Source organism: Rhinatrema bivittatum, unplaced genomic scaffold, assembly GCF_901001135.1.
Source record: "Rhinatrema bivittatum unplaced genomic scaffold, aRhiBiv1.1, whole genome shotgun sequence".
Taxonomy (NCBI): domain Eukaryota; kingdom Metazoa; phylum Chordata; class Amphibia; order Gymnophiona; family Rhinatrematidae; genus Rhinatrema; species Rhinatrema bivittatum.
The window spans coordinates 476,716-501,651 of NW_021820345.1; the positions used below are offsets into that span (position 1 = coordinate 476,716).

Below are 24,936 nucleotides of genomic sequence, written 5' to 3' on the forward strand. Positions count from 1 at the left end.
CTACCACCCTCTCAGTAAAGAAGCGTTTCAAATTGTACTTTCCTGTACTCTATATAAGCCTGCTAAATATCTCACCATTTCTTTTACATCTCTCCTATACTTTCTATCCTCCAGTGAGAGGATTTTCAATGTCTCTGTGTAGAGTTTGTGTTGTAGGCCTTGCATCACTTTGTCAGGCCTTCTCTGAACTGCTTCCTTCCTATTAATATCTGGGTGAGGGCTCGGCCTCCAGAAGTGTACGCAGTACTCAGGTGGAGGTCGGACTTAGGCCCCGTTTTCAAATTACCTTAAGTAGACTACTCCCTCCCCACTTTCATTTTCTGTGAGAGCACCCCCCCCCCCCCCCCCCTCCTCCCTCCACTATACCAAATGTTTGGAGAGGGCCCCTCCAATGCTCAAGGCACCAGGCCTGTAAATCTGGCCCTGCTGGTCAAGGGCAATACTGCTTCCTGCTGATACTGCCTCCACTTATGACCCTGAGCACACTGGACCCTTCAGCTCATCTGAGATGATTACGCCTGGATCTCACCAGTTCTTGGCCTCCTTGTTTGTAAGCGGCTTAACTGATTTTTGTGACCCAAATACACGATTTACACTTTAATGCACTGTGCTCCTTACAGGAGAGGAGAGGAGCGAGATTGTGCAGAGCCGAGAAGAATATAGTGCTGTAAGAAGAAGAAACTGCCTCAATGCGGACTCGGAGAATGTGGTGGCGGAGAGGAGAGATGAGGTGAAGAAGTAGTGGAAAGGATACAAGAGTCCGAGACCTGAAGATTGTTGGTGGTGTCTGGAGGAGGTTGTAGGGAGGCTGGTTTACTGTGAAAATGATCAGATTATGTTCTGAGAGAGGAGGAACCGAGGTGGAACAGAGAGACAGCAGTTGGAAGAAAGGGCTAAAGTCAAGGCAGTGGCCATGCCTGTGAGTATGGGGCGGTAGAGCAGAGTTGGAAGTCAGAGGAGGAGATTGAGGCCAAGGACTTTTGAGGCATAAAGAGACAGAGAGGGGTCACTGATGTGGAGATTAAAGTACCCAAGAACGAGGGAAAGGGGAAGATGATTCAAGGAAAAAGGGGAAATCGGGAAGGAAAGTTGGTGCAAAAGGAGGTTGGGGGATTTACCGAGGGGGTCGAAAAATGGCAGCCACCTGGAGAGGTGGTGGGGTGAATAGACAGATGGAGAGGGCTCAAAGTGGAAAAAGGAGTTGAAACCTACAGGAGTGGGAGAGAACTAGAAGCCTAAATGTAGGCACTCGGCCCTAGCAACTATTCAAAAGGGCCAACTTAGAATCCTAAATCCCAAAGTCAGGCACCTAAACCCTGGGGAAATCAGCCTCAGGGTCTTTGAGTAATTAATTAAAAATACAACTTTATGAGTCAAAGCTGTAGAATTTGAAATGTTTTTGTGCACAATTCCCCTTGAAGTACGCTATAAGACTGGGTCATAAGACCCTTCATCTACCTGCTCTCCCTACTCCACTGGTCTGAACTTCTTCCACCCTCTGCTATCCACTCTCTCTCTCCTGCCTCTCCACCCCCAGGCTTGACGCCCTCCACTCTCTCTCTCTGCACCTCACGGGGGCCCATGGACCCAGCCCCTTCCACACTCTTTCTTCCCCCCCTAACCTAGGCCTGACTCCGACCCCTCTCGGCTCTCCTTCTTTCTTGACTTGTACTCGCTGTGCCCAACCGCTGCCACACCCCTAACTTTCTCCCTGCGCCTTCTTCATCTCCCTGCACCTTCGTGGCTTTTACTCCTAACCCATCTCTAATATCCTCCATGTTCTTACTCCGGCCCTGCTCCCCCTCAGGCCTGATCCCTTCTGCTGTCTTTCCCTCCCCACCCCCAAGGTCCGAATTCCTCTACTCTCTCTCTTTCCATCCTCCCAATCCCAAAGGCCTGACACCTTCATCACCGACACTACTGCCCATCTGCCTCCCTCTTGGCTGTCTCCAACTGCTTCCTTTTTGGCCACACGGGGGCCAACAGCGACACAACTTGCTTTCCTCATGCCTCTTTATAGGCCAACAATGTGGCCGCATGCCCGTGCCTTCCTCCTGCCTACGTGAGCCAACGTGACCTGCCTCCTTCCGGGTCACGTGGGCTCCCATGGCGTGGCCGATGCGGGAACAAGCCCCTGCCGGTGGCCTGCATAGGCCGGTGGATGCAGGTAGTCTGTTTCCCGCCCAGCCAACTGCAGCCAAATTCGGCACAAAAAATATAAAAATGCTTTTAGAAGAGGGGAATTCCGCGCCGTACATGTACGCAGACTTCCCAGGGGGTACTCCCTCTGGGGAAAGGAGGGAAGGATGAGAGCCACTGCTCCTCCCTCTCCCCCAGTACAAGAAACCAACTTCCTGGGATAGGAAGAGGAGGGGTGTTAGGCTGCTGGGCAGCGATCTAATGAATTAAAAAGTTAGTAGAGGTAAATATATGCACTTTCCTGACTTACTCCCTTCTACTGGGAGAGCTTAATCAATCTGGAGTGTGTCTTGTAGGAGGCCAGGCTCTGTCTTCCTTTAAATCATAAGAGAAAAAAAAAACACAGGAGGAATCCATGGCTTGGATAAGTTCTTGGAGGAGAAGTCCATTACCTGCTATTAGTTAAGTTGACTTAGAAAATAGCCACTGCTATTACTAGAAACAGTAACATGGAATAGACTTAGTTTTTGGGTTCTTGCCAGGTTCTTATGGCCTGGTTTGGCCTTTGTTGGAAACAGGATGCTGGGCTTGATGGACCCTTGCTCTGACCCAGTATGGCATGTTCTTATCGACCCGCCCATGTGGCTTTAGGGCAGGGAACGTTACTGACTGGGGAGACCTGGCAGAGATCGGAGGAAGAGCAGCAGGCCACTCGGGAGCCTCTCAGAAGTCCCTGCAGACTCAGGCTGCTGGTGGCAGAGTTACAGGATTACAGGTGACCACGTCAAGGGCCATTTTGCAAAGTAGTCAAGTAGTGCTTTACCCCCTGAAGTGGCCCATAAGAAAACTGTGTGACCAATACAGTGTATAAAATTGCGTGAGTATACCCTGCACGTGGGCACTTTTCCATGCAACGGAGAGAGGCGATCCGGGGGGGTGGACTCTGGAGTGGAGTTGGGATGCTTGGATTTTTAAAATGTATGGGTAAATTCTCTCAGCAAAACCATGCGTACCAAACAGTAAGCATAATAGTGTGTGTGTGTGTTTCCTGGGATAAGTTTCAAAGCTGACTTTTGCACATAAGTGATGTATGTGAGTATTTCCCCGCTACCTAACAGGTGAATTTTCAAAGGATCGATGCATGCTGGGTACACAATAGAAGGAGGTAAGTCTGGCTACACTTAGCATATGGGGGCCGATGCAACAGAGTGCGGAAAACGCGCACACGGTGTTGAGCACCCGCTTTCCTAGCGCGCACTCGGTGGTGAGCGCCCTCTTTCCTAGCGCACTCGGTGGTGAGCGCCCGCACATTAAAAAAAAAATTTGTTTTTTTTTTAACCTTTTGGCTCCTCCGACTTAAGATCGCATTTCTTTTTTAGATCTGGGGAGAATAACTAATAGCCTCATCAACATGTATCTGCATGTGATGAGCGCTATTACTTTTTTTTTTGGGGGGGGGGGGGGGCTGGACGTGTGTTTTGGACGCGCTAATCCCCTTATAGCCTAAGAGGCTGGGGACACGCGTCCAAATCACGCATACATCCACGGGTTAAACAGCGCGCTCGGCTGAGCGCGCTGTTTTGCATTGGCCCCAAAGGGTGAAATTGTGCAATATCACACATCGGGCCCAATTTTCAAAACTATTTACACTTTTAAAACTGGGTTTTATATGTGTAAATGCAATTTACCTTTGTATGTTTGAAAATTGCTGCATTGAATGATCAATGGGTTTTCTAAACTGGCTTTTCAAAATTGCTACTATAGTTTGTTACACAAACCACAGGCCTGAAACGCTTTCAAACTCACTAAAACTGTCTACACTGCATCCAGATTCACTCACACACACACACACACACTGTACTGGGGCCTTCGCTGTCAAGGTTAAAACATTTATTTCTTAGCAGTGAAATGAGGGGTGGGGAGGAATTAGGGTTGCCAGCTTTTCCACAGCTCACAACTGGTCACTTGAGGATCGAGAGCGCTGTATCTTCCCTCTCTTGCATCAGTTTGCATTTTTTCATATCATGCAACTTGGAGCCCATATGGTTTCAGGCCTATTGTAAACCGATGATGTGGGGTAAACAACACACACATGCAAATGAATATCAAACAAACATCGGAGGATGTGTGGCATCAAAGTATAACCATTCAATATATATAACTTTTTCACTCAACACACAATTAAACTCTGGAATCTGTTGCCAGAGGATGTGGTTAGTGCAGTTAGTGTAGCTGTGTTTAAAAAAGGATTAGATAAGTTCTTGGAGAAGTCCATTACCTGCTATTAATTAAGTCGACTTAGAAAATAGCCACTGCTATTACTAGCAACAGTAGCATGGCATAGACTTAGTTTTTGGGTACTTGCCAGGTTCTTATGGCCTGGATTGGCCACTGTTGGAAACAGGATGCTGGGCTTGATGGACCCTTGGTCTGACCCAGTATGGCATGTTCTTATGTTTATTCATTTTAAGTCAGCAGGAACTACTGTCTTATGATTTTATGTAGGTTTTATTGTAACCCAGTCTCTGGAACGTAGGCCGAAGAGTGGATCTGGGAAAACGCTGAGGTCGGAAGCAGGCAGGGATAACGAGAGCCCAGGATGTGGTCAGAGGCAGGCAGAGATGGCAAGGGTCCGAGCTGAGGTAAATACTGATAATCTGTCCCAAGGACAGGAGAGAGGTGGCGGGGTGAGGCAGGAGGGATGAAGGCACGGCTGAGAGAAGAAGACAAGGCTGGGCAGGCTGAAGAGACAGTGTGAGTTGCTACAAAGCCTTGCCTCTTATCAACCCGTTGCTGAGGCAAAGAGTGAGTACTGTGGGAGGCCTTTTATAGGGGCTGGGACCCGATGTCATCGATAGGCGCTGCTGGAGTTTCTCGCAATGGGCCCTTTTAAGAAGAGCTAAGTCCAGCACGCCAGAGGGGGGATTAGAACGGCGGTGGCTGGCCGGCCGTGAAGAGTCATGATGGCAGCGTCCTGCTGCATGGCCGGTCAGCGGGGTTGGATGAGCGCGCTGGCATAACAGCAGCAAAGCAATGTGACAAGGTAATAGCTAAATCCAGAAGTATCCCGGGCTGCCCAGAGAGAGGGATAACAGGTAAGAGAAAGGAGGTGATAATGCCCCTGGTACAAATCTTTGGTTGAGGCCTCACCTGGAGTACTGCGTTCAGCTCTGGAGACCGTACCTCAAAAAGAGATGAAGACAGAATGAAAGCAGTCCAGAGAAAAGGCATCCAAAATGGTGTGGGATCGCTATCGGAAGAGGAGAGGCTGAAGAACCTGAATATTGCATACCCTGGAGGAGAGGAGGCACAGGGGAGATAGGATACAGACATCTGAAAGGTGTTAATGATGCACAAACTTCAAACCTTTTCCATTGGAAAAGAAACTGTAGAACTAGGGGGATCACGCAATGAAACTCTAGGGGGCTCAGCCCAGAGCCAACATCAAGAAATATTTCTTCACAGAGGGGGTAGTGGATGCTGGAATGCGCTCCCGGAAGAGGTGGAAAGGACGAAAACGATAAATGACTTCAAAAAGGGCAAGGGATAGGCACCGCGGATCCCTAAATGCTAGAGCAGCAGTTACTATCCTTACCAGAAAGCACAGGGGGTAAACTGCATGGAACGGAAATTACTACTGTGAGCAACTCGCTGGGCAGACTGGATGGACCATTTAGTACTTATCTGCCAATAGTGGAAACTATTCTCAAGAACAAAATCGTAGAGCATATAGAAGGACATGGTTTAATGGGACACAGTCAACATGGATTTACCCAAGGGAAGTCTTGCCTAACAAATCTGCTTCATTTTTTTGAAGGGGTTGATAAACATGTGGATGAAGGGGAACCGGTAGATGGATTTTCAGAAGGCGTTTGACAGGGTCCCTCATAAGAGGCTTCTACAAGAACTAAAGAGTCATGGGATGGGAGGCGATGTCCTTTCGTGGATTACAAACAGGCTAAAAGACAGGAAACAGAGAGTAGGATTAAATGGTCAGTTTTCTCAGTGGAAGGGAGTAAACGGTGGAGTGCCTCAGGGATCTGTACTTGGATTGGTGCTTTTCAATATATATATAAATGATCTGGAAAGGAATACGACGGGTGGGGTTATCAAATTTGCAGATGATACAAAGTTGTTCGGAGTGGTTAAGTCACAGGAAGACTGTGATGCATTGCGGGGGGACCTTGCGAGACTGGAGGATTGGGCATCCAGGTGGCGGATGGAATTTGGTGTGGACCGGTGCAGGGTGTTGCATATAGGGAAAGATGGCCGTTGCTGTAGTTGCACGATGTTGGGTTCCATATTGGGAGCTACCACCCAGGAAGGGGATCTGGACATCATAGTGGATAATACTTTGGAGTCGTCGGCTCGGTGTGCTGCGGCAGTCAGAGAGGCGGATAGAGTGTTGGGAATTGTTGGGAAGGGAATGGTTAATGGAACGGAGAGTGTCGTGGTGCCTCTGTGTCGCTCCATGGTGGGACCGCACCTTGAGTGCTGTGTGCAGTTCTGGTCGCCGCATCTCGGAAGGGATGTGGTTGCGATGGAGAGGGTACAGAGAGGGGCAACCAGGGTGTTGGGGGGGATGGAGCGGCTTCCCTGTGGGGAAGGGCTGAAGGGATTGGGGCTGTTCGGCTTGGAGGGGAGACGGCTGAGGGGGGATGTGATGGAGGTCTTTGAGATCGTGAGAGGTCTTGAACGAGTAGATGTGACTCGGTTGTTTTCGCTTTCGAATGGTGGAGGGACTGGGGGGCATTCCATGGGGTTGGCAGGTGGCACATTTGGGACTGGTCGGAGGGGGTTCTTTTTCGCTCAGCGCACAGTGAGGCTCTGGAGTTTGTTGCCTGAGGATGTGGTTAGTGCAGTTGATGTAGCTGGGTTCGGAAGAGGTTTGGATGGGTTTTTGGAGGAGAAGTCCATTAATGGCTATTAATCAGTTTTACTTGGGGAATAGCCACTGCTATTAATTGCATCAGTAGCATGGGATCTTCTTAGTGTTTGGGTAATGGCCAGGTTCTTGTGGCCTCTGTTGGAAACAGGATGCTGGGCTTGATAGACCCTTGGTCTGACCCAGCATGGCAATTTCTTATGTTCTTATGTTCTATGTTTTATCAATCTCCAGAGGTTTGAGGAATCCCAGCCCCTCCCCACCGGTCTCTCTCTTCCACTCCCTTCCTACCAGTCTCTCTTTCTGCCTCCAGCTTCTGCCCATTTTCCACCCTATTTTATCTCCCTCAATCTAACTCAGCCCCACAACTTTCTCTCTCTTCCCCAGCCCCACTCTTCCCTCCAGATGCTCTCCCCAGATCCTACCACTACTTATCCTCAGCTTATTGCAGCTGCAGCCCCTGCTAAACTCCAGGCCTGCATGGGTTGCCACTGCCCTGGTCCCTGGCTCTGCCTAATTTCTTTGGGGCCGATACAAAACCTGGCTATTTAAAAAAGCCTACTATCAATGATCTGTATCCTCAACTACTCTTCCTAACCGCCACAATCTCTCATATATTGCTTATATTCTTTTAATACATAGTTATATACTGTATTGTATTTGTTCAGTTACCATATTAAATTGTAAAGCGCAATGCTGAATTACTGTTTGAATGTAAACCGAGGTGATGTTATTTACGTACCCCGGTATAGAAAAATCTATAAATAAATAAATAAATAAATACAGTTGGAGCGCACTGTTAACCCTCGATTGGACGCACATTTTTCGACGTGCTAGCATTGCCCCTTATTCAGGAAGGGGCCGAAACCGCGTGTCCAACCCCCCCGAACCTAATAGCGCCCACAACATGTAAATGCATGTTGATGGCCCTATTAGGTATTCCCGCGCGATTCAGAAAACAAAATGTGCAGCCAAGCCGCACATTTTACTTTCTGAAATCAGCGCCTACCTTTGGGTAGGCGCTGATTTCTTCAGGCACCGGGAAAGTGATATTAAGTCGGAGGTCCCAAAAGTTACCAAAAGTAAAAAAATTTAAGTCGGCCTGTGGGTCGAAAACCGGACGCTCAATTTTGCTGCGTCCGGTTTCCAAACCCGTGGCTGTCAGCGGGCTCGAGAACAGACGCTGGGAAAATTGAGCGTCGGCTGTCAAAGCCGCTGACAGCCGCCACTCCGGGCCAAAAGGAGGCGCTAGGGACGCGCTAGTGTCCCTAGCGCCTCCTTTTATCTGTTTTTACCGCCGGGTCTAATTTGCATACTGAATCGCGCGCACAGGAGAGTGGCCCGTGCGCGCGCCGGGAGACCCCGCTCTCCCGCAGACTTTACTGTATCGGCCCATTTGTTTGCTCTCACTTCTTTCTTCCCACAGCTCCTTTATTTCCTTTGCTGGTGGGTCTTGAATAGCTCAGCAGATAATTTAGCAACCCCATTTGGGTTCACAACCCACAATTTAGAAACTGCTGACCTAGGGATTTAAAGAACATTTCCTTCCTTTTGCACGAATGCATGCAAAGCTCCTTAAGAAGTTGGTCTGCCAAGAAGCGTCTCTGCCTGCTCCCCCTCTGCCAGCCCTACCTGTGCAGGCTCTGCCTCGGCCATGCTCTCTCCTGGGGAGGAGGAAGCTGCAGGCTCTCTCCCTTCTCTCGCTTTCTTCAGGCTCTGCTTCTCTCTCAAGGGCTGAGGCTTGCAGAGAAGTTGCAGGAAATGTTCCGGGTTAGGAGGGAGGGGAAGGGGAGGCGGGATCTAGGTAGACAAACAGACTGGAAGCCCTGTGGTCTCAGAGCTCTGTCTCAGGGTCTCGTGCGGGCGCCATCTTGGGACTGGCAAAAAGCTGCTGAGGCTCCGGTTACAGTCACAGCTGCCAACCAGCTCCATCCATGCCAGGAGGGGCAGCGATCCAGGCCTGGGTTTGTAAATCTACCATCTCTAAGCGTTCCTTCTCTTATATAAGAGGACTGTGAGAAATTGTAAGAGGACCTTGGGAAACTGGGCATGCAAATGGAAAATTAAATTTAATGTAGAGACTTGCAAAGTGATGCACTTAGGAAAGAGTAGCCCAAACTATAGCTACACAATGCAAAGTTCCACATTAGAGTCACCATTCAGGAAAAGGATCTAGGTGTTAGTGTTGAAAATATGTTGAAACCTTCTGCTCAGTGTGCAGCAGCAGCAGCCAAGAAATCAAATAGGATGCTGGGGATTATTAGGAAAGGAGAATAACACAGAGAATATCATGAAGCCTCTGTATTGCTCTGTGGTGCAACCTCATTGTGAGTATTGTGTGTAGTTCTGGTCACCACATCTCAAAAAAGATATAGCGGAATTAGAAAAGGTACAGAGAAGGGCGACCAAGATGATAAAGGGGATGGAACAGCTCCCCTATGAAGAAAGGCTGAAGAGGTTATGACTCTTCAGCTTGGGGAACAGACAGCTGAGGGGAGATATGATGGAGGTTTATAAAATAATGAGTGGGGTAGAAAATGTTAGTTGTTTGTTACTTGTTTTAAAAAGTACAAATGTAACCGTCTCTTTTTAGTCAGTAAGGAGGTCCAGACAACTGATCCGTAAAGATAGACTTTTATTGCCAGCAAGATGCAGCTAAGACAAAGGCTTAGTACAACTGCATGCCCCTCCCCTCCAGGAGCAGACTCTTATGCACTTTACAGTTCTTATCTTTTACACATGCGTTCTAAGCATTGCTGAGCAAGCATATTCCGGCTGAAGGGGCTACTGACCCCCTCCCTCGACACCCTGGAACTTTCGTGAAACTTCTCCCATGTTCTGCAGGAGAGGCTGCTGGGACTTGCAGTTCTGGAAAGGAATTCGCGAGTCTGCAGTAATACAGCCCATCACATAATACATCCATTGTTCTAATCTAGGTTACAGCAGTGAAAGCTTATCAGAGAATAAGAACAGCGAAGCCAAAAGATGAAAATGTGCAATGTGCTGACAGAGAGTTTCTCAATGTCCTAATTACAGCTGTATTGCAGACTGTAAGTAAACCCGTCATGAAGCAGGGAATTCTGGTACATGAAGTCCTTTGTCAGGTTGAAGCGTTCAGACCCCTTCATTCCCCCCTTTGATACTTATCATTCTCTATGAAAAGTATCACACCATCACAACGCAACTGTGGAGCTGAAAGAAACAGAAACAAGAAAAATTAGCAATTTGAGTTCTCAGGGGGCCCTAATTTCCCAAACAGTCCGATGGTTTCTTCACGGGTTTGAGACGGATGGGCCCTATTGGCTCCACCCCCCTTTGTAGCCCGAACTTGTCATGTATGGGAAGATGGCCCAGGATAAAACATGAGGATGGTTAAACAGGTTCTATAGGTTCAGAGGAATACATGTACAGTGGCAGGAGCTGCGTGGCTGTTTTGCGTTCAGCAATGTCCTTCATCACCCGACGAAGGCGGTTTGAGCAAGAAAGGAATAATTCAGGGTCCTAAAAAACAAAACAGAATTAAACTGGCTGGGATAACAAACAAGCTCTTAAATCCACCGATCATGGAAAACCAACCACGGAATCCATTGGTCCAGTCCCAAGCACTATTCCACTGCTGGACAGGGACGTGTGCCATCTTGACCATGCGATCAGTGATGTCTTGGATAACCTTGTTTTGGTCATCTACCTGTAAACAACAATTGGAGAGGTTAAATGTTCCACAAACCCTCCTTCCTGGGCCAGAGGGTAATCTAAAACCAATCTATTCTGGTACACTGCAGTCATAATTTTGGTATTTTGTTTTGCCCAGAGTTTAAGAGCGAAAGCAGTCGTTGGTGATGAGCTCCAGGACTGCCTGAAGCCTGATGATTCGATGCAATTAATACTGCTTGGAAGGGTTCCCGAGTTGCCCCTGTTTGCTGCTTCATCTGCTCTCTGATTTTCTTGACAATAGGGTTTGATTTCCTGGTGTGTGCTTTGCAATGCATTACAGCCACCTTGCGAGGAAGCCAAACTGCGTCTAGTAATTCACGTACTTCTGATGCATTGTTCAATTGTTTTCCCTCTATAATGCTCCATGCACTTGAATTGTAAGGAAGGCATATTTAGAGTCTGTATAGATATTTACAGTTTGTCCTTCTGCCAACTGCAGAGCTCGAGTAAGGGCAATTAGTTCAGCTTTTTGTGCAGACGTTCCTGGGGGAAGAGGTTGAGCCTCAACGATTTCATCTTCGGATACAACAGCATATCCAGCAGAACGTATCTCATGAATGATTTGGCTGCTCCCATCAGTTAATAAAGTCCAAGCTCCTTGCCAGGGTTGATCCCTCAGGTCTGGTCTACTGGAATGTATTGTAGTCATGACTTCTTCACAATCATGGGCAACTGGTTCAGGTGCCGGCATAAGAGTGGCCGGGTTCAAGTTTTTGCTGTCCTGTATTTGAAGTTCAGGTGTTTCACACAGTAAGGCTTAATACTTGACGAGACGTGAATTAGTCATCCATTTTGGTCCATGGGTCTCTAGCAGTCCTTGAATGGTGTGGGGAGTTGTTACGTTCAGAGTTTGACCAAAAGTTAATTTGACTGCTTCTGGAATTAGTAAGCATGCAGCCGCAATGCTTCGAAGACAACCTGGCCATCCTTTTGCAACATTGTCCATTCCTTTTGACAGATATGCAACAGGTCGTTCCTATGATTCTAGAGTTTGAGTCAATACCCCAATGGCCATTCCTTTCTTTTCATCGACGAATAGATGAAATGGTTTCATCACATCTGGCAATCCTAAGGCAGGTGGTTCAATTAAGGCTTCTTTTAGTTGACGTAAGCTTGCCAGTTCGTTTCCTTCCCATTGGAAGGGTTGAGATTCTGCCTCTTTACCCCGCAGCTTGTCGTACAGGGGTTGGGCAATAACTGCATAGTTAGCAATCCACAGCCTACAGTATCCTGCAGCTCCAAGGAACGCCCGGAGCTCTTTCTTGCAAGTGGGTACAGGTTGATCTCTTATAGAACTGGTGCGAGAAATCCCCAGACATCGGGTTCCTCCACGTATTTGGAAGCCTAAATACTCTACTTCCAATTCACAGATTTGCGCTTTCTTTTTACTTGCACGATACCCTTTTGAGTACAACATCTTTAGCAGCTGAAGAGTGGATACCGCACATTCGAGGTACGTCTCTCGAAACAACAGAAGGTCATCCACGTATTGTATGACTGGCCCATACTTTACTTGATACATCTTTAAATCTTTTGCCAGTTGCTCACCGAACAGCGTAGGTGAGTGCCTAAACCCTTTAGGCAACCGAGTCCATGTGTACTGCTGCTTTACTCCAGTATCTGCATCTTCCCATGTGAAAGCAAAAATCTTTTGACATTCCTCCGCCACCGGGACGGAGAAGAAGGCATCTTTGAGATCAATGACACTGTACCACTTTGATGCAGGAGAGACTTGAGCCAAGATTGAATACGGATTTGGGACGAGGGCTACTAGATCTGCTACTTGACTATTCACTTTTCTTAAGTCTTGTACTGGTCGATAGTCATTAGATCCAGGCTTCTTTACTGGCAACAAAGGGGTGTTCCAAGCAGATCGGATTCGCCGAAGAATGCCCAAATCATACAGTCTTTGCAGGTGTATCTGGATTCCTTGTCTGGCCATATATGGAATGGGGTATTGAGATTGATTTATCACCTGTGCATTCTGTTTCATCTCTATCCATATGGGGGTAGTGTCGATAGCTATTCCTCCCGGGTTCTGCTCGGACCATACTTGGGGTACACTATCCATCAGTTGTCTTCGTTTTTGTTGAGGGGGGTGTTGTTTTCATATCGATGTTCGATGGTTCGTTCGACTATGGGAAGATGTAGTCTCCATTCTTCTTGGAGGGGACAGATGAGTATCACTGGATGGTCCCCGAAGGAGGCTTTAACTTCCCCTGTTGGTTGAAATCTCAATGTGGTCTGAGGCTTACACAGCAGGTTCCATCCGATAAGGGATACCATGGTCCCGCCTACTTGTATAGTTCATTCTTTCTGCAGAGGGGCAGTGAGTACCTAACCTGAGGCACCCACTACAGAAACAGTCTCTTTCGTAGATCGTTGGCCTCTGAGTCCAACAGGCCCCTGATTTTTGTTGTGTTACCTCGTGGATCTCCACCAGAGGGTCAGTGGGGATTCTTCCCTCCCGGTCTCTTCAGGCTGTATGCTCCTTGTCGCCTCCCCCGCCATCTGCCAGTGGGGGTTGTCCGATCTCCTTCCTCCTCGGCCCCTTTGTCTCGGTGCAGGTCCATTTTTGTCGTTAGTATTCACTGCAGGGCTCCCGTATTTCTTTTGCCATTCTTCACAGTCTCTCTTCCAATGGCCTTCATTTTTGCAGTACGCACACTGATTCTTTCCCAAAGGGGGTCTTGTTCCCCCTCCTCTTCGCGGTCTGCCATTGTCTTGGCTCCTTCCCGTCCGCGTGTCCTCGAGAGCGGCGGCTAACAGTCACTTTCTCCTTCATATGTCTACTTGCTTCTCTCTTTTCTCTTCCACTTCTCTATTTCCACATACCTAGTCTGCTATAGCTTTTAACTGGCTGAGGCTCATGCCCTCAAAGCCTTCGGCCTTCTGCAGCTTCTTTCGGATGTCGGGTCTCTATTATTAAGTTCCTGGTTGCAGGGACGGGCCCTTTTCTTCTCTTCCTGATCCCTGTTCCCATACATCTCAAAATACGATGAAAAGATCACAGTCCATCTGGAAATTGAATAGGTGACTTGCGCCTGGAGGCAAATCAGTTCTGACGAGGCTGAGAAGCTGCAAAACATTGCTTCCTTCATACTTGTAAGTTTGGCATTGGGTTAATTCAATAAAGTCAACCTGGATCTGCAGGCAAGGATCCGGGGGGGGCGCTTTAGGTGTGCAGGAGTGATGATCAAACCCTTGGAAGCCTTGTATCAATTACATTGCAAACACTAAGAACATATGGTAATAGCCAGAGCCCAGCCCCCACCAGTGGTAAAAGAACATAATTGCAATATATATATATATGTGTGTGGGGGCCACTACTTTATCATTTGGGCCGACTCATATTTGCTCTTGTTCCTAATCTTGCATAGTGGCCCCTTTTCTTGCCCACAACTTCCAATAATCCTTATCTTGCGCCTGCCACTGAATCAAAATTTTTAATATTAAGTCTTTGTTTTCTCCGTTTTTGTTTTTTTTTTTTTTTTTACAAACGGCATCCTGTAATTCCCACAGTCAGCGCTGCACATGCTTGGCTGTCTTATCTTGCCAGTTCCTTAAAACAGGGAGTAACTCTGCATATTTAACTACTGCTAGCCAAAGAAGCAACAAGAAAAACTTTAACAAAGAACCCATTCTTAATCATTTCTCTAAATTTCCCAGAGACAGCTTCAAAATAAACTGCGTCAGCAAAAGAGAGTTCATACTTTATCATGCGTTCCAATGTAACTTTTAAATAACAGATAATATATAGGAGACAAGTAAGAACAATAATTAACATGGTATTAGAGAATAGAAAGATAAGCATAGGGAGGACACTGGGATAGAAGATATGAGAAAACTAAAACTTCTGATTAGCAATGCCAGCATTGAAACGCACAGCCATATTGAATGCCTACGCACTACGTACTGACACGCAGTGGGACGCACCACCATTCCACTTTGTACTGTAACAATTAATTTGCTGCTATAAAATGTCTTAAAAATAGCCTGCATCATAAGGCACTAAATGATTTGTAAGGGACCCTTGGTTCTGGTATTTCTTTGCAAGTAGCAATCCTTTGTCAGATTACAGACAGTTTTAGCAAGGACCTTGGAGAATAAATTTAATCAGCAGAAACTTGGAGCTACAATCTTCCTTTCTTTTAATTAACATACCACAATTCTATCTTTATTCACATACGCACACCATGAACTAACTTTCAATAATGTTCTGTTAAAACAAACGAAACAATTTTTCTTTCTCTTTGTCTTCATTCACCCAGGCTAGCCAATGTCCCTTTTTTTTTTTTTTTTTTTCCTTTCTCTTCTCTCTCTGGCTCGATTCCCTCCTCTCTCCTGTAATTATCTCTGCCGTTAACCCTTAACTGCCATCAAGTTCTAAACTTCAACACCAGTAAATGCATTCTCAGTAATCAAATCAGTATTTTAACTTAACACTGTACATTAATTTGTTGTATAGTAGTCTTGTGCAGCATCTGTAACCCAAAATCTCTTCTTATTAGGGTTTAAAACAATTAAAAACAAAGAATCCCTGGTACATGTGCTTGCAATTCACAGATAGCAGTTACATACATTACAATCCTTAATTAATAATGGGGACTTCCAGTTCCCCATTTTGTGCGCCTGAGCCACCATTACGAGGGCGGCTCCCTCCACTAACTTCTTTGCCCACGACGGAGGATTTTCAATAACTGCAATCCAAGCAGTTATGTACGGTTAATCCTCAGGGCAACCCGGATTCCCTTCTTCACTAACTATTTTCAGGACCCTTGTGGCCGTTTGGAAATTGAAAGTTCCTTCCGGAGGCCAATTTACACACAAACCGGGCCACCTATGGGTGCATCGTTGAATCATTCCGGGTTTAGTACATTTATGTCTATCGAACACTTCCCTATAGTGTTCCGTCATGACTTTTAATGGAGTCGAACCGCCCCCTCCCATCAGGATAGAATCACAGACAAAGGAGGGAAGGGAAGACGGATAGGTAAGGGGTCCGTATCCGTCAGACACAAAAGGGTCACTTTCACACAACAAGAAACCTATTCCCACTATCGTATGCGTTACTTCTTTTTCCTCTTTTTATGCGCGTGGCTTTCGGAATGCAATTCCTACCAAACCACCGCTTGGGGTGTGATCAAAGCCCCCTCGGTCCCCTCACGGATGGACCGGTTATTTGCTACTCTTTTAGCTATTCTTCACTTTTCCCATCATTCCCTTAATACTCGCCTGCAGGGTTCTTCCGAACGTCATGAAAGCCTTCTTCCCAGATCACCAGCCCAAAGGTCTCAGAGGATCTCCGTGGAATGACCCCCTCAGATACCTGATCACTGAACTCAGCGGTGGCCACTCACCAGGCAAGTCTGGGGGATCACTCCGCCACAAAATCCCCTGGACCAACTGGGGGGCTAAAATAGCGTCCCCGGTACCTCCTGGCTGAGGCTCGCCAAATGTAACCGTCTCTTTTTAGTCAGTAAGGAGGTCCAGACAACTGATCCGTAAAGATAGACTTTTATTGCCAGCAAGATGCAGCTAAGACAAAGGCTCAGTACAACTGCATGCCCCTCCCCTCCAGGAGCAGACTCTTATGCACTTTACAGTTCTTATCTTTTACACATGCGTTCTAAGCATTGCTGAGCAAGCATATTCCGGCTGAAGGGGCTACTGACCCCCTCCCTCGACACCCTGGAACTTTCGTGAAACTTCTCCCATGTTCTGCAGGAGAGGCTGCTGGGACTTGCAGTTCTGGAAAGGAATTCGCGAGTCTGCAGTAATACAGCCCATCACATAATACATCCATTGTTCTAATCTAGGTTACAGCAGTGAAAGCTTATCAGAGAATAAGAACAGCGAAGCCAAAAGATGAAAATGTGCAATGTGCTGACAGAGAGTTTCTCAATGTCCTAATTACAGCTGTATTGCAGACTGTAAGTAAACCCGTCATGAAGCAGGGAATTCTGGTACATGAAGTCCTTTGTCAGGTTGAAGCGTTCAGACCCCTTCACAAAGACTAGGGGACAATGAAGTATACATTTAAAACTAATAGAGAAAATATTTTTTTACTCAACATATAATTAAGCTCTGGCATTCATTGCCAGAGGATGTAGTGCAGTGATGGCTAACCTATGACACGCCGAGACGTTTTTGCTGACACGTGCTGCGTGTCGTGGACTATTGGGAATTTTTTGTTTTTTATCGGCTGCGCCGACCCTTTAAAATTAGTTTTTTAGTATCCCCCCAATGCCCCCGGGCGCAGGGAGGCTCATGCGGCGCAGCAACAGGCAGATAGGCAGGGCCGTGGTGAGGCTCACGTCACCACGTCCCAAAGAAAAAGATCGCGTTTAAACGCGCTGATGCTCCTCCTCCTTTCTGCCTGTGTGGCCCCGGAAGTAAACGTTGCCGGAGCCGCGTGGGCAGGAAGGAGGAGAAGCATCAGCGCATGCAGAAGAGGAGCAGCGCTTACGGGCCGCCAAGAATCCCAAGTCGCAGCGGCCCGAGAAGAGGAAGAGGCCCGGTAGCAGGGCCGCCGAGCCCGAGAAGATCAGGGCCGCTGCAGAGTCCATCCTGCGGCGACCCACGAAGAGGAGGCCCAGAGGTGAGAGAGAGGCTGAGGGTCTGTAGAGGGTATGTGTGTGCGTGTATGAGATGAGTTGAGAGATTGTGTGTGGGAGTGAGGACCTGAATGTTTGTAGAGACAGCATGTGAGAGCCTGTGTGTGTGTGAGAGACAGCATGTGACAGTGAGAGCCTGTGCTTGAGCAAGACAGCATGTTGGAGTGAGAGAGAGCCTGTGTGTGTGTGAGAGAGACAGCATGTGCCAGTGAGAGACTGTGTGTATGAATGATTGTATGAGCGAGAGCATGTGACAGTGAGAGCCTGTGCTTGAGCAAGACAGCATGTGGGAGTGAGAGAGAGCCTGTGTGTGTGAGAGTCAGACAGCATGTGCCAGTGAGAGACTGTGTGTATGAATGATTATATGAGAGACAGCATGTGACAGTGAGAGCTTGTGTGTGTGTGTGAGAGAGAGACAGCATGTGACAGTGAGAGCCTGTGTGTATGAATGATTGTATGAGCGAGAGCATGTGACAGTGAGAGTCTGTGCATGAGCAAGACAGCATGTGGGAGTGAGAGAGAGCCTGTGTGTGTGAGAGTCAGACAGCATGTGCCAGTGAGAGACTGTGTGTATGAATGATTATATGAGAGCATGTGAGAGTGAGAGCCTGTGTGTGTGTGAGAGAGAGAGAAATGCATGTGAGAATGAGAACCTGACTGTGTGGTTGAGGGAAGAAGATGCAGAGAAAAGAAACAGAAAAAAGACAATATAAAAGGAATTGGCAAAAAGAAAGGGAAGGTGGGAAAAAAAAAGCCTGTGACCAACCAATTAGAAAACTAAGATCAGACAGCAAAGGTAAAAAAATTACTTTTTAGTGATTGGCACATGTAATCTTTGGGAATGTGCAAGAATAGCACTTTCTCTATGCGGATCTCACAATGTACGAGATCAGCATGGAGGAAGTGGAAGCCCACGGGGCCTGCACAGAGGAGGCAGCAGAATGGGCTTCAGTGTCAGTAGCAGCAATCAGCGTCTCCCAAATAGCCACGCGGCAGCAGTGACAGTGGCAGCAGAGGAATGAGAGAGGCTCCGAGGTTGCTGGCAAAAGAAAGAGAGGGGGGTCTGCCTTTAGTGTGTGCATGTGAATGCATGGGTGCCTGCCTGAGGGTGTGTCTGTGTATGAGAATGTATGGGTGTCTTCCTGGGGTTTGTATGTGTGAGAATAGGTGCCTGCCTGTGGGTGGTGTATGCGTGTGTGTGTGTGAGAATGAATTGGTGCCTGCCTGGGGGTCTGTGTGTGTGAGAATGATTGGGAGCTTGCCTGGGTGTGTGTGTTTGTGTGTATGTGAGGGAGCCAGTGAGTGTGAGAGCATGAGTGTGTATGAGAAAATCCAGGGAAGTAAGAGTGTGTCTGTGTGTGTGGTGGGGGGGGGGGGGGGGGGGAGGGAGAGAGAGTGTTTTAATTGAAGATTTAGCCAATGAAATTCAGCAACAAAAAAAGTCACTAAGCAGGTAAGATAAAGAATTATTTGTTTTTGCTTTATTAATAAATACAGTACATATATTAAAATTATAACTCTTTGTTATTAATTAGAGCTACAAATATCACAAAATTATGGAGTTTTCTAGAAGTGACACACCACCCGAGTTATGCTCGTTTTTTTTTTAATGAATTTTGACACACTGAGCTCAAAAGGTTGGCCATCACTGATGTAGTGAAAGCTATTAGTGTAGCTGTTTCGAGGAGTAGCCTAGTGATTAGAGCAGTGAGCTATGAACCAGGAGACCAAGATTTGAGTCTTGCTGTCACTCCTTGTGACGTTGGGCAAGTCACTTTACCCTTCATTGCTTCAGGTACGAACTTAGATTGTAAACTCTCTGGGGATAGGGAAATACCTACAGGACCTGAATGTAATCTGCTTTGAAGCACTGAAAAAAAAGTGGAATATAAAATAAAAAAGGTTTGGACACGTTCCTGGAGGAAAACTCCATAAACCATTATTAAGGTGGAGCTGCAGAAATCCACTACTTAATCCTGAGATAAGCAGCATGGAAAGATGTCAACATTTTGGGATCATGCTAGGAACTTGTGACCTGGAATGGCCACTATTAGAAACAGGATGCTGGGCTTGATGGACCCTTGATCTGACCCAGTACGGCAACTTCTTATGACAGAGTGAAGCAGCCCTGGTTAAGAACATAAGAAATTGCCATACTGGGTCAGACCAAGGGTCCATCAAGCCCAGCATCCTGTTTCCAAAAGAGGCCAAACCAGGCCACAAGAACCTGGCAATTACCCAAACACTAAGAAGATCCCATGCTACTGATGCAATTAATAGCAGTGGCTATTCCCTAAGGGCCGGATTTTATAAATTACCGCGAGCGCGAACAAGAGTACGCAGGATTTTAATAGATACGCGCGTAGCCATGCATATCCATTAAAATCCAGGGTCGGCGCTCGCAAGGCTGCCCAAAATCGGCAGCCTGCGTGCGCCGAGCCGCACAGCCTGCCTCTGTTCCCTCCGAGGCCGCTCTGAAATCGGAGCGGCCTCGGAGGGAACTTTCCTTCCACCCCACTGCACCTTCCCTTCCCTTACCTAACCCACCCCCCGGTCCTATCTAAACCCCCCTCTACCTTTGTTGGCAAAGTTACGCCTGCTTCCAGCAGGCGTAACTTTGCGCGCGCCGGCCGGCTGCCCCGCTCCATGTTCCGGTCCCGGGGGCTGGTCCGGAGGCCACAGCCACGCCCCCGGAACGCCCCGGGCCGAAACCACGCCCACGGCGCCACCCCCAAAACTCCGCGTCACTCCCAGCACGCCCCCAACACGCCCCTCCATGCAAGCCCCGGGACTTACGCACGCCGCCGACCTTATGCAAAATAGGCTCGGCGCGCGCAGGAGGGTTTTGGGGTAGGTTTCCGGGGGGTACGCGCGTACCCCTTTGAAAATCTACCCATAAGTAAACTTGATTAATATCCGTTAATGGACTTCTCCTCCAAGAACTTATCCAAACCTTTTTTGAACCCAGCTACACTAATTGCACTAACCACATCCTCTGGCAACAAATTCCAGAGCTTTATAGTGCGTTGAGTGAAAAATAATTTTCTCTGATTAGTCTTAAATGTGCTACTTGCTAACTTCATGGAATGCCCCCTAGTCCTTCTATTATCCAAAAGTGTAAATAACCAATTCACATCTACTCGTTCAAGACCTCTCATGATCTTAAAGACCTCTATCATATCCCCCCTCAGTCGCCTCTTCTCCAAGCTGAACAGCCCTAACCTCTTCAGCCTTTCCTCATAGGGGAGCTGTTCCATTCCCTTTATCATTTTGGTCGCTTTTCTCTGTACCTTCTCCATCGCAACTATATGTTTTTTGAGATGCGGCGACCAGAACTGTACACAGTATTCAAGGTGCTGTCTCACCATGGAGCGATACAGAGGCATTATGACATTTTCCGTTTTATTAACCATTCCCTCCCTAATAATTCCTAACATTCTGTTTGCTTTTTTGACTGCTGCAGCACACTGAGCCGACGATTTTAAAGTATTATCCACTATGATGCTTAGATCTTTTTCCTGGGTGGTAGCTCCTAATATGGAACCTAACATCGTGTAACTGCAGCAAGGGTTATTTTTCCCTATATGCAACACCTTGCACTTGTCCACATTAAATTTCATCTGCCATTTGGATGCCCAATCTTCCAGTCTTGCAAGGTCCTCCTGTAATGTATCACAGTCTGCTTGTGATGTAACTACTCTGAATAATTTTGTATCATCCGAGGATTTGATAACCTCACTCGTTGTATTCCTTTCCAGATCATTTATATATATACTAGCCGTTAAGCCCATAACAACGGGCTACATTTAAAAAAAAATTTTCGGTCCATTTCCTTCCCCCTCATTCTCCCTCCCACCTCCCCCCTCCACCTTCCCCTCATTCTTCCTTCCACCTTCCCCTCCCTCTCATTCTCCCTTTCACCTTCCCCTCCTTCTCATTCTCCCTTCCCCTCATTCTCCCTTCCACCTTCCCCTCCCTCTCATTCTCCCTTCCCCTCATTCTCCCTTCCACCTTCCCCTCCCTCTCATTCTCCCTTTCCACCTTCCCCTCCCTCTCATTCTCCCTTCCCCTCATTCTCCCTTCCACCTTCCCCTCCCTCTCATTCTCCCTTCCCCTCATTCTCCCTTCCACCTTCCCCTCCCTCTCATTCTCCCTTCCACCTTCCCCTCCCTCTCATTCTCCCTTCCACCTCCCTCCTCATTCTTCCTTCCACCTCATTCTCATTCTCCCTCCCCCTCCTCTCCCTTCCACCTCCCCCTCATTCTCCCTTTCCCCTTCCCCTCATTCTCCCTTCCCCCATTCTCCCTCCCACCTCTTCTCACCTCACTCTCTCCTCCCTCCCCCCTCAGTCACTCCCCCCTCTCCCTCCCCTCAGTCACTCCCCTCCTCTCCCAGCTCATTCACAACCCCTTCAGATGGCGCGTGCGCCGCCGCCGCCGCTAAGGGTCCTGGTCCTCGCCGCCGCTACGGGTCCTCCCAGCGCCATTTTTGTAAATAGGCAAACTCTGGCCGACGTGCTCGCCTGCGCATGTGCGGTAGAGCTGCTCTCTACTGCGCATTTGCGGCACGTCGGTCAGGGCTCCCTTATCTAGTAGATATTGAAAAGCACCAGTCCAAGTACAGATCCCTGAGGTACTCCACTGTTACCCTTTTCCACTGAGAAAATTGACCATTTAATCCTACTCTCTTTTTCCTTTTAACCAGTTTGTAATTCACGAAAGGACATCACCTCCTATCCCATGACTTTTTAGTTTTCGTAGAAGCCTCTCTTGAGGGACTTTGTCAAACACCTTCTGAAAATCCAAATACACTACATCTACCGGTTCACCTTTATCCACATGTTTATTAACCCCTTCAAAAAAAGTGAAGCAGATTTGTTAGGCAAGACTTCCCTTGGGTAAATCCATGTTGACTGTGTTCCATTAAACCATGTCTTTCTATATGCTCTACGATTTTGATCTTGAGAATAGTTTCCACTGTTTTTCCCGGAAGGCTCATCTGCATACTGCTTCCAGCATCCCCCGGGAGAGGAGGCCAGAGATCACCGCAAGCGATCCAGGGATTGACTTCCACAGCCCCGGCTTCCAGAGGCCCCGTGTTCTTTGCAGTAGAGGAGGACACCCTTCCATTAACTGAATGAAGATTAATTTAACGGTGGTTAAAGAGGATTGGTAAGTATAGCTTTCAGAAACTTTTGGGCTTATAAAAGTTTGGTGAAAAGTAAAATTAAGAGATATATTTTTTAGAGTTTGTGTGTGTCTGAGGTAATAAGCAAGCCAGAGATAGTTAATTTTAGTGTCTGTCTATCCCACCCCCTCAACCCTTGATTTTTAGGCATGAGACACTTTCTCATTAAAAATCAATCTGGGTCTTATCTAAATCATACTATTGTACCAGCCCTTATTGAAAGTTTAATCACCCCCTTGTAGGACACTAGCTGATTAATTAGTAAATTCACCTGTAAATTTTAAGTACTCTCATTCCAACTCCCTTAGTAGCCTAAACTTAACTAGGAACTCAATAAAACTAAAATGAAGGCAGCGGTCCAGCAGCAAGAGGGGGGCTTTCCAGTCTTTTGATTGTGTCACATGTATGATTTTTTTACCTGCTGGTGAGAGATTGGTTTTCTTTCCCTTGTGTGCAGTGAAGGTAAAACCACACTGATGCAGTCTGTCCCTGGAGCCCTCAGGGAACCTTACTGCCAGGTCACACAGAATGTGACTGGCCACCCCCTGACTGCACTGAGAAGAAGCATTGCCACTCATCCCAGGTCAGCTGGACAGGCTGATTCAGTGCTGGTTTTACCTCAGTATATCTCCGAATCTAATAAAATTAGTCTAGAATGATGGCTCAGTTCCTCAAATTCTTAATATTCAACAAAAAGAACTTTTTGTACCTTTGAGGATAATTGCTAAGAAACAATCACTGTATGTTTGCGATTCAACGAACAAAACTCACTGGAAATGGTATCAGATTAGAGTGCTCACAGTCTCTTGCCCTTACAGGGCTGCAACCCTTCTCATGTTATTGCACTGTTGAATCACGTCATCTACCATTCCCAAGTGAGAATATTGACTTTTTTCTTTTTCCAAATGTGAAAAATTCAACCTCTCTCACCCAATAAAAATTATTAAAAATTCACACTCAACTGTTACGTGAAATTATATACTAAATCACTTATCTCTTTGCTTGTGCTTTTACTGCTAATTTTCCAATTCGCTTTTTGCGCTCGCTTGCTTGCTGTCAGCTGTCTTCCCGCCCGACATTGACAATGTTTCGGCGCAACGATTGCACCTGCTTCAGGGGCTTACTACTAGATACCTGTGAAAACAAATTTAGCTAATTTACCAAATTTATCTTGTTTTTCTTCCTATTATTTGACAGTACATTCAATGGTACTCACTGTTCAGCTCAGCGCTACCTCTCCCGATGCTTCACAACATTCAAATATGGCGCTTGAACGCTTTCACTATTTCACTAACGGAAGTGGATTTTTTATATCCCGTCATAGATGGTACATACCAGGCAAGAAGTAAAACCTGGCCTGAGATAAAATGGCCGAGCACCAAAACTGAGCTTTAGATGCATAATTTTGCTTTGAAAATTCTGGGTAAAGTCTGTGGTTAAAAGTACCTATAGACATTATCCGACACAGACTGTTTCATCATTACCCTCAGGTTGTGTAACCAGCTCTTGCTCTGGTTTTTTTGTACTTTTTATTTATTGTATTTTAACAGTTACAGAATTATACTGAATGAAAGAAAATATCACATCAAGTACAGAAATACAGAATGAGAAAGCATCATCGTGGAAATTACAACCCCCAATCCAAAGCATCCCTGCCTCCTTGTCACCATCTTGTGCATGGTCGGCTGTCCTGCACTGCTGTTACCAATCACTCCTAGGGTAGGGTTCAGCCGCCCTCTCTTTACCCATTCATGTGCCAGCTCTTGGGCAGCTTCTGGCTGGTGCAGGAGATCTTTGTGTCGTCCCCCCCTGTATTTCTGGTACTTTTTCTCGTTGTAAATCTAACATTCAGAGCATTTTGTCTATTGCTCCTTTTCCCATGGGCCGGCAGGTTATAACCAATTCCTTCAACTTTGGGGCAGGCTGATCTGAGTTTGGTAATGGAAGCTGTGTTTGGCCATTTTAATGCACACGCTGACACTTTCTGAATGTCGGGGTCCGTTGATGTGATTAAGTAGGTTGGAGTACAGCATTCTCCATCTTTGTAAGTATTTTCTGGGAGACTCAGACCTCTTCCTTCAGCTCTTGGGATTTCATGGAATTTACAGATGAAACGCTAAGCACAGAAACGTTATATTCTTACGTCTCATTTCTTACGATCTTTCAGGGTGAACTGGTATCATAAAAAGTGCTAACTCCCCAAAGGAAGTGGCTTAGCATCGCACCACTTTTAATCATGTTTTTACGAAAATTGTGTATGTTTTATTATATCCCACCCCAGACTTTTTTTTTTTTTGGAGGGGCAGTTAATTATTACTTCTAAATAAATAAATTCAAGTGTACCAGTTATACAAAAAAAAAAAAAAATTGTAAATTTTTAATTGCAAATAAAAC

The 24,936-nt window shown here is 46.8% G+C and overlaps 1 protein-coding gene across 4 annotated transcripts in view; it reads right to left on the reverse strand.

Moving 5' to 3' along the window:
• Window positions 1–24,936, reverse strand: part of LOC115081539 (oocyte zinc finger protein XlCOF6-like) — a 63,344-nt gene that overhangs the window by 12,952 nt on the left and 25,456 nt on the right. For 3 of the 4 annotated variants that reach the window (XM_029585975.1, XM_029585974.1, XM_029585973.1), the window contains exon 1: window positions 8,657–8,887. The exons of the other annotated variant lie outside the window; for it this stretch is intronic. In XM_029585975.1, the coding sequence (XP_029441835.1) occupies window positions 8,657–8,680 (24 nt within the window). In that variant the 5' untranslated portion in view covers window positions 8,681–8,887. Of the gene's footprint in view, window positions 1–8,656; window positions 8,888–24,936 lie in introns of those variants that run through there. 4 annotated transcript variants of the gene reach the window in all.